Source organism: Abramis brama, assembly GCF_963993115.1.
Source record: "Abramis brama genome assembly, chromosome: 17".
NCBI lineage: Eukaryota > Metazoa > Chordata > Actinopteri > Cypriniformes > Leuciscidae > Abramis > Abramis brama.
In genome coordinates, this window is record NC_139979.1 from 10587164 (window position 1) to 10597203 (window position 10040).

Consider the following 10040-nt stretch of genomic DNA (forward strand, 5'->3'; position numbering starts at 1 on the left):
TGGCTATAATTCCGAATGCTTGAACATGTATGTTATAATTATTCATATGTATGGACTGTATGTATGCAGTGTCATAACTACATCTCTGACGTTTATAACAAACCAAACCGTTTGAAAATCGGTAGCAAATTGAGCAAGTTATGGTTATTTAAAAGTACATGCACCATTAAACGAGTGAGCGAGCACACTGTGGCAAGATGGCCGCCACGTGCGGACGTCGACCTCCATTGGCCAGCAGCGAGCACGAGACATCTAGCCTCTATAGTGTATATGATATCTATGCTTGGAACCGCTTGGAACAGAGAGCTAAAAAAGGGGCGGGGTTTAGCAGCTGGCTGAAGAAGGCTGATACTCGTCTCCTGAAATAATATTCGACTCATTTTAACGCTTCCCTGCGTTTTTAATTCATTGTAAATATCTTACTGTAAGTATTTAACTATTTATACCATAAAGTACGAGAAAAACCTTCTGAGATTTGAATTTGTATATTACCGCTCAGTTTTTCATAGACCAACCTCACGCTGACGTGTGGGAAATCGAAACTAACTGCTGATGCCCTATAAAGAGGCAAGAGAGTGAAGCTTTACTCGAGACTTGGGAGACAATAACTGCTGTTGTCTGTAAGTAGCCTATGACATATATGTTATGCTATCTCGTAATTGGGACTTAAATCTCGCAGCTGTTAAAGTTTGTTTAAGTTAAAGGCCTAATTCTGACTATTTATCCTACTTACGACACTGTTTGACAGTATTCCGTGTTTATTTAATGTATGGTAGCCTATCTCCAAAGGTTATATAGCCTAATACAGGTTATTATAGGTTATATAAAGGAGTAGCACGTACATGTAACAGTTCAATTTTAGATTTAAGCTATAGCCTACAAAATTATAAATCACATATCCAGTGATAACTTAGCTATAGGTCTAACCTGCTGCCTAATATTCATAATTGTTGGCATTTTGGACACATTGCATGTAGTGATTAATGAGCTAACCATGCTTTTCATAGGCATAGGCTGAATAAACTTGTTCATGTCTGGTTTAACTTGACTGCATAATTACTGTCAATACCAAACCCTGAACATAAACAGAATCTGAAAGCTCCAAGAAACACAAACCTATCCTCCCTGTTAAAATGGATGAACCACCTTGTTCTCCAAGGTAAGTACACAATTCAGTATTATTAAGAAACATTGAAAGCATTTGTATTTTCTGTAGTTAATCAATGACTGTTTAATTTTTAGTTAGATTATCTAATTTCAAAATGTCAAGCTGCTTTAGTCTTGATAGATGCTGCTGTTTTATTTTTAATGGATTAATATGTATAAGCTCGCAAGTTCGCAACACAATTGACTTTTTGACATTCTGTATTTTATTCTGATATAGTGATACCTGCTCAGGAGAGCCCCGTGTGGGCTGTAATGACAGTGCGCCTCCTTGTCTTGTGGACACCAAAGTTGAGGGGAAAACTGGGAAGAATAAAAAGCATAAAAAGAGACGCAGTGCTGCATGCCAAATGAAAACAGGTGGTGATTGTACTCAAGTCACTGTTGAAGAGCTGTCGCCACCCTCACAACACCCGCCTAAGCGCCATGAAAAAAGGTCTGCAGGATCAAAGCAAGAAAAGAATACTCGTAAAACAAGAAATCCTTCTATTTCACCTGAAACTTCTCCTGCACTCTCCTCTCATCGACAAAAAGCCCAAAGTGCACAGAAAACATCAGCTCGGTCTACCTGTGACCAGTCAACTCAGACGGAGTCACCCCAACTCCAATCTGTCCAAACGCAGTCAACACAAACCCCTCCGATCCAGGGTGAACACACACCATCAACAGAATCCAAGTCCACCCAGACAAAACAGTCTAGTTTTCCCTTAAAACAGGCATACTGGGGGAAATCATTCACAGATCAGTCAGGTGATCAGCAGAAACCCCCAATTCAGCTCCAGAATAGCTATCTGACAGTCATAACCTGGAATATAGACGGTCTGGATTTGGATAATGTCTTTGACCGGGTCAAAGGTCTGCTGTCACTCTTAGGAAAGTAAGTGTTACTCACAATTGTCATTTTTTTATATTTTCAGTATGCATACATCTTCAGACCAAACATTAATATGAATAGATTTCTCTTGCACAGATTTATAAGGATGATTAAATAGTGAATCAGATTTTTAAATGATCAGGTTTAGAGAGTTTACAGTTGCATAGTAGTGTTTCTGAGGTTGCTTAATTAATATCATTCACATTTAAAGGTAAAGTGTGTCATTTCTACTCTACTGGTGGCACTAAGCAGAATTTTGAAAAATATGATTGTTTTCCAACAATCAGTTTCCATGAACACTCTCCTGTCTGTCGTAGGTTAAACGGATAGTCCTGCCATAAACTCAAACCATTTGTTGAGCTGATGTTACATACTAATAGAGATGCTCAAAGAAACAGATCAATCTTTTGAATCTATAAACGAGTTACTGACTGTATTGTTTTCTTTGCATATTAATCTAAAAACATTTTTTAACATTAATAGCATTGCACACATCATATATAGCATTTAGCAGTCTCATTTAACGAAAAAAATATTTAATGTATTACAAAACCACTTACAAAAATACTTTTTTAGTGATTATGATTTTAATGCAGGTACCGTGCAGATGTTGTACTGTTACAAGAGCTGATCCCTCCTTCTTTGAAGATTTTACAGGACATTATGACAGATTATCAGTTTCTGCAAGGTATATTAATGGTTGCATACAAGCTCAATAAATAAATACTATATCTGGTATGAATATTAGATGATTTTGTGTTTCAGCCAGTGAAGAGGGCTATTTCACTGGCATTTTGCTCAGAAAGGAAAGAGTACAATTCCTCCAGAGCAGCATTGTGAAGTACCCAACCACAGAGATGGACAGGAACCTGCTAGTTGCAAATGTAGGTCCAATTTTTGCTAGCCGTTGGATAGTTATTGTTTCGATATGCCTGATTATGAATATGCACTTTTTCTTAACCCCGTTGACCATATTTATAATGATAAAAGTCATAATGTAAATTTAGACCATTCAAAACATTCAGCGTCCCGTTTTTGTGTTTGCATGTTTGTTTAGGTGAGCTTTTTAGGCCATCCGCTGTGCATTATGACATCTCATCTGGAGAGCTGCAAGACAGGTTCTCAAGAACGCCTGAATCAGCTGCGGAGAGTCTGGAAATGGATGAAAGAGGCTCCAGAGGACCACTCAGTTATATTTGGAGGAGATACTAACCTCAGGGATTGGGAGGTTGTGTGTGATACAAACATATGTTTGCTCAAAATCAAAACCCACATTATACTCTGTCAAACTTTGACGTGTGAATTTGTTTGTCTGTGTTTGTTATGACAGGTGAGTAAGGGGCTGCCGGACAGTATCTCTGATGTGTGGGAGATGCTAGGAAAACCAGAGGAAAGCAGATACACCTGGGACACATCCATCAATGATAACAATGAAATCCCTAATTCTATACGCCTGCGATTTGATCGAATTTTCCTCAGACCAGCCGCAGAGGGTGCCCAGCTACGGCCGGAAAGCATGACCCTGATTGGTCTGGAGAAGCTGAAGTGTGACTATTTCATCAGCGATCACTGGGGCATTCTTTGTACTTTCACATTTGAGGCATCAGAAGAGTAGTGTGTTACTATTCTTTTTTATGGCCTGCGCATGATTATACAACTAAATGGGTCATATGGTTTTTAAACAAATCATTATTGATAAACTTGACAATCATAAACTTCTGGTAGATTAACTTATACACCAACTATACCTATAAGGGGGAACAAGGCTAGTTGTCACACTTTTTACTCCAGTGATTCAGTGAATATTTCTCAGTTTCTATGTAACCACATGCCATGCATCTTGGCTACAAAAAAAAAAAAAGCCTCCACAAAAATGTCCAGTTATTGCATAGGACAAAAATATAATATAGTTCATTGAACTCACACTGACCATTTGTGACAACATGTCACAATGGAACCTGCCAATAAACAGACTATTATTGGGTTTTAAACCAAATTTAAACCATAAAACAGTGATGAAACAAAATCAGACCATTGTTTTGGACAACAAATATTTTAAATAAAAATGTAAAACATTACACTGTGTAATATTAAAAACACATATGACAACTTCATCCTGACTTTTATGAAATGTCCTACGAACATAGTTGTCCCCCTTATTTTTCCACTAGAGGGAGCTCAAAGGACAGCCTATGATGAACATCAACCAGACAAATATCAAAAAAGCGGTATTTATTAATTTTGTTAATTTATTTTAATTCATTATATTCTGGGTTTGGAACAGAGTAAGTAATGTTACTACATAGCATATATGAATAATTTGAATGGTTTTATGTGTATGTTTTATAGATTCCATTTAAGATTGCAGATTTAGTTCATTATAATTAAGCATCATTGACACATTTGAATAGGAAGCACACAGCAGTACAAAATAAAATGTGGACTATGTGTATGTGTTTTGATTCAATAGGCATATGCTGAAAGTCTGGACTATTCTTTTGGATGACCTTGAGTGGTTATATTTAAATGGATGGATTCTTTTGGTGAGGAACTGGCAAACATGGCCCTGGAGAAATGATTTACAGCACATTCTCTCTCCTAAACTAAACAGAATTGAAATGTGCCAATACAGTTAGAGAGAGGTGGCAGGCTGACAACAAGAATTATTTTTTGTCATTGGCATGGTGTCAGGAATTGGATTAACAAAGAGCCATTTACCAGGACAGTCCTCATCACGGACAGCTAGATTTAGGAATTTACTGTAATGTGCCACAAATCTTCTACACTGCTTCTGTTTCCTAAATTTATTTTGTACTTGTGCTTGTCTTAAACACTCATTGTTATTATCTAGAGAGTCTAAGAGAGATTCTGCAGCATTACTTGTCACATAATTGAAAACTTACATCAGTAAACAGAACTTTGTCAGAATTTTATGCTAAAGGAAAACAAAATGTCCTTTAAAATGAATGATAATATCATTAATCAAATGTTAACGCAGTAAATGGATCAGTGTTCTGTCATGCTAATCGGTTTCCTTTATAATACATAACTGAAAAAGAAGAATTAATTGACATATCATCTCCATAAAGTATTTAATCACATGTTGAGGTATTCTATCAGCCTAACTAGAAGGAATTATTTAATAAAGACCATCATGAAGGTTGTGAAAGATCATTAGCTCCCACTGTTATAGGAAACCCTTAGTCATTTTACTACAACGAACTAAAAATATACTCACATTAATCATTTTAGAATATTTTATGCTGTTATTAAATTAGGTCAAACCAAGAGTCTTTGAATATAGTTTGTGTGGAGCCATGAAAATCATGCATTTTCATAAAATATTATCTGAACATCTGGTTTCATAACAAAGAGTCAAGAATCCCTCAGAACAGTTCTTATATATCAGAATCTGAATCAGACAGTTTTATTGCAAGTATGTTTGCACACACACACAAGGAATTTGTTTTGGTGCCAGAAGAAGCTTCCAGTACACAGAGACAACAATAAAAATAGACAACAAAATATATCGCCTTATTGTACATGTTTGGTCATGATTATTACCAGCCAGATCAAATATAACATCTGTGGTGGTCTATAGTAATTGCAGTAGAGTTATCAAATAGTTACTGGAAATAACATTTTAGAGGTTTGAGTATCCAGAATCAGAGCCGTCTTGGCTTCTTTAATAGTGTTTTCCCACTTTTTGTCACATCATGTTGTGCAGAGTTCATTTAAATAAAGGCCTTTTCAGCAGTTTTTTCCCAGTTCAATGACACATCAGCAGGGGTCATATCAAATAGCAGCGAGCCTGACATCAATGGACATATCAGCATATATTTATTATAAAACAGTTGCAAAGACAGTGAATATATTACAAATACTTTTAGAGAAGTCACAGTTTGTGAAGTGTCATTATTGCAAAACACAGCGTGTAACCAGAGAACATGGCGTGCCAATTTTTACCTTAAAGGGGCAATTCAAAAATAAAAACCGTCATCATTTACACAACCTTGTTTTTGTCCAAAACTGTCTGGCTTTCTTAAATTATTTTTTATATATATATATATATATATATATATATATATATATATATATTTGACTGCATCAATATCATAAAAAAGCACCAAAAACCTAATTAAGTAAGTGAAAGATGCTGTTTTTGGTTCTTTGTTGTTAGTGTGACATAAAAATTCCAGGACTTTATTAGCACAGCATATTTTAACCAAAATGTTTTAAGGTTACATACTAAACTTGACTTCTGACTTGCTCTTGAGGTGACAGCTATAACCTTATCATTCATACAGTTTTAGAAATGAAATAGCATTAGAAGTGATTTGAGTGTTTAATTAAGATAAGATCACATAGGATCATGGGAGTATCCTGTCCCGCTCTTCATCCCACAAGAATACTAACTGGAGCTGCTTATGATTTTGTTCGGCACAAACAGGACAATAGCATCTCACCTCACAGGATTGCCCGTTATTTATATTTTACACATACTGTAAAAGCTTTCTTTCATTTGACCCTTTTGGTTAAACATTCTAACTAATAGTATTTATGTTATTAAATACTCTAATAGTTCATCATCATCCTCTTACAAACAAGATGATATCCTAATACACATGCCAGTTTCCTAATTCGTCTATATCAGGCGAATGATGATGGCGTTAAGATCATAATTCACAGTTCAAACTGAAATATGACAAATGACTCCCATGCTATGGGTGCCCTGCACACCCCCTATTAAAGCACGTGACATTGCAAGTGACTTGACAGCATGGAGATCAACTGATGCCATGGCGGTCCAAAGCCCACCTGTGCATGCTCAGATTAGCAGAGGAAATAATTACATTAGAAGGCTTCCTCCACTACACTGGACATATTTCAGACATGATAAGCCTGAGCTGTCAATAAGGATATGCACAAGGCAGGCAGATAATACAGAGAAAATGAAGAACAGGCTTACAGATAGACAGATCACTGATTTAAAAGATAAATCAGGGGGAAGATATTTGTTTGTATTTATTTATTTAAAATATAACAGATTAATTAACATCACACGGTTATATCAATGCTCCAGATTTAACCATAATGCCTCATTTTAATCTGCTTTCCCTGATATTTGAAAATCAAAGAAAATCATACACAGTAAAACATATTCTGTTAAATAAAAACTGGCAACTGTGTTTGCCAGAAATTCACTGTTTGGTGACACTGTTTTATTTATATAAAAATCAAAAACATAATTTTGACAATAATTTACTGCAAAAGCACATAAAATCAAGTAGCACACCTAATAAAAGATGTTCATATGGCACATATTTGTGTGCCAATTTTCCATTACTTTGCAACACCTTTACTTTAAAGTAAACAAACTGTAGGCTATTACATATTACAGTTTAATTCACTATGACAGAGCTAGTAGGCTACACCGGTCTATTCATAGAGATTTATTGTGGACTGCCTAATCCAGAGCAGGTGGCAACAAATGTAGGCTACTATATGTAATTACTTAAATGAATGGCTATTCCTGGATTCTCATATTATATGTAATTCATTTGCATACGAGAAAAGAGCTCACCATTATGAGATTCGGCACCCTGTTGGTGGTGGAAATTCTAATATGGAAATTGTAGAGTAAGCCCGGTATTAATGCATTGCTAATGCATGCAAAACTTTACCGTGTTAATAAGAACATTGACCGTCTTTCAGCAAATTTTCACAAGCAATATACAGTTATTTCAGAAGAAATCCACGCAATTGTAAATTTCGCACAATGAAAGATTTCCCTTCACTGATTTTGCAACGTGTTCGACGGATTCGCCGTGTTGACTTTCATAAATCTGATTGGAATAAAAAAAAGAGTTCTGAGGCAGCTTCATACATTGACAACACAATGGATTGTTTGGCCGCAAATCTGCACGACCAACTTAAACCCGTTACGAAATATGTGTGTGGAAACATTTCACCCTAACGAAATAGTAGGCTACCTGTTCGCGTAGATTAGACGAACAACAATAATCGCAACTGACTTAAAGGAGGTCGACTTTTAAAAGCTGTCAGTAATTTGTCAGTTTCAACATTAAACTGAATGTGTTTGTGCATCGTACCTGTTGTCACTGCCTCAGGCGATAACGTGATTTCTTTTTACGAGCGTCTTTAGCTGATTTGAGAGTTGTGTTGTTCCACACATGATGTATTATTCTTTCAATTATTCCCTCACCTCTGTCCCTAATCAAGAAATAATTTAAGGCATGCTCCTGTGGGATGGCATAAACAATTAACCATGATGTGCTCACTCACAAACAGCTGAATTCTGATGGCTGATGATGCACCAATGAACTGCCATTTTCAAACACAAACATCGTAATAATCTCACAGTCCTCTTCTAACTTTATCCACCCTGGTACCCGGAGACTGTGAATGAGACATATACAATGTATCATTAGTAGCTACCAATAACAGGCTGGTGATTAAAGAGGCTCTTGATGAAGTGTGGCAGCTCAATTATTTGACGTGCTGGACACAGTAAACATTTTTCACCTTCTGAAACCTGATGGATCAGTTTGGACTGCTTCATTTAATTTTCCTGTCTCTTCGTCCAGGTTGATCTTCTAATGACACCCAAAGGGCTCTCCAGCCCTCATTCTGTCTTTATGGCGTATTTGGCTATGTGTCAATACTCTTGATGAAAGATGAGAGATCTAAGGTTTGAAAAGGATGACACTGAACACCCAATTATCGGCTAGTGGCAGTTTTTTCTATTTTTGGAAAGCAATCCACTGTGCTCTGTGGCACTCCTATTGTTCTTCTAGGCGGCGGTTGCCATGAACACCACGTCGGTGGCGTCTGACATGGCGGTGACCTGTGGAGAAAAGGTTGGCGAATGGCTTGCACACCTTCTCCAGCTGGTAGATGTTGTCGCTTAAAACATTTCCCTGCAGCTTTTGCCATGCTGCTCGTGATTGTCTGATGCTCTTTCAGACAGGCATCCATTTCTTTGTTGTTGTTCTAGAGGAAATTAGTAAATGCACCCTTCAGTCAACTTGAGGACATGAGGACAATAGAGTTGATTGTTACAAACAAAATTGCATTTTTAGCTCAGATTTGCACTTATTATTCCAAGTAGCTGTTTGATTTTGATTACCCAAAAGACAAAACCCTCAAAATTATTGCTTACCAATTATAATTCACCAGAGGGGAGGATTGCTTATGGGCTTTTTTTTTGTACCAGGCAGAAATGCAGCATGAAAATCAAATCAAACCATCATTTTCCTGGGAAACCTTTTGTCAAAAATCATACCGTTATTATCATCAGCATCATCTGGATCTGTCCTCCTCGCCCCAGCGTCTCTCAGAGTCTGATTGGAACCTCAGGGAAACACAACACTGATTTGATTATTTGCCTTCATATTGTCATGACTCCCTGAAAAATAGGCTAAGTTATGTTTCTATGGCAGAATGATAGCGACTGAGGAAAAACACAGATTATGAATACTTCTGCTAACCTCTGGACCTTCTGAATGGAAAATGTAAAAAAAATCTGTCATTATTCAACCATAGCATGTCACAAAAATATTGTATTTACAATAAAACGTTAGTACGGTTGCTATAAAAAAATGCTTCAGACATTGCTAATTACTTAATTTGACTGAATATTTTAATGTTCATGTGTATATATATATATATATAAATAGTTAAATAATATTAATATGCTAAGTTATTCAACTACAAAAAATCTGCTTAACACAGTGTCCTAACCAGACACGACGCTGCAACACATGATAAAAGGTCTCTTTTCCATGTTAATCAGAGTTTTTGGCCTAACCAGCCTCGACGGCAATATGCGATGATTCTATTTTAGTTTCTATTTCAGCAAAGTTTCTGCATTTAATGTTAAAATGGTAGAATATTTATGAATTTGATTATGTATTTATCCATTTGGTTGCCAGTACAGTGCTTTTGCAGAGAGACTCCGCCCACACGCTCTTCTCATTGG

General features: G+C 36.5%; 1 protein-coding gene across 4 annotated transcripts; it reads left to right on the forward strand.

Moving 5' to 3' along the window:
• The first annotated feature begins 246 nt into the window (after nt 1-246).
• On the forward strand, nt 247-5139 carry tdp2a (tyrosyl-DNA phosphodiesterase 2a). 4 transcript variants are annotated; one of them, XM_084089040.1, is made up of 8 exons: nt 247-424; nt 500-620; nt 1008-1159; nt 1385-2041; nt 2635-2726; nt 2804-2922; nt 3096-3266; nt 3369-5139. In XM_084089040.1, exons 3-8 carry the CDS (start codon nt 1134-1136, stop codon nt 3651-3653), a joined length of 1350 nt encoding a protein of 449 aa, XP_083945166.1. In that variant the 5' UTR covers nt 247-424; nt 500-620; nt 1008-1133; the 3' UTR covers nt 3654-5139. The 4 variants fall into 4 exon arrangements, with proteins under 4 accessions (XP_083945166.1, XP_083945165.1, XP_083945167.1 ...); XM_084089039.1 differs by having other exon boundaries at nt 1090-1159; XM_084089041.1 differs by having other exon boundaries at nt 304-424; nt 510-620; nt 1090-1159.
• Nucleotides 5140-10040: the final 4901 nt, after the last annotated feature.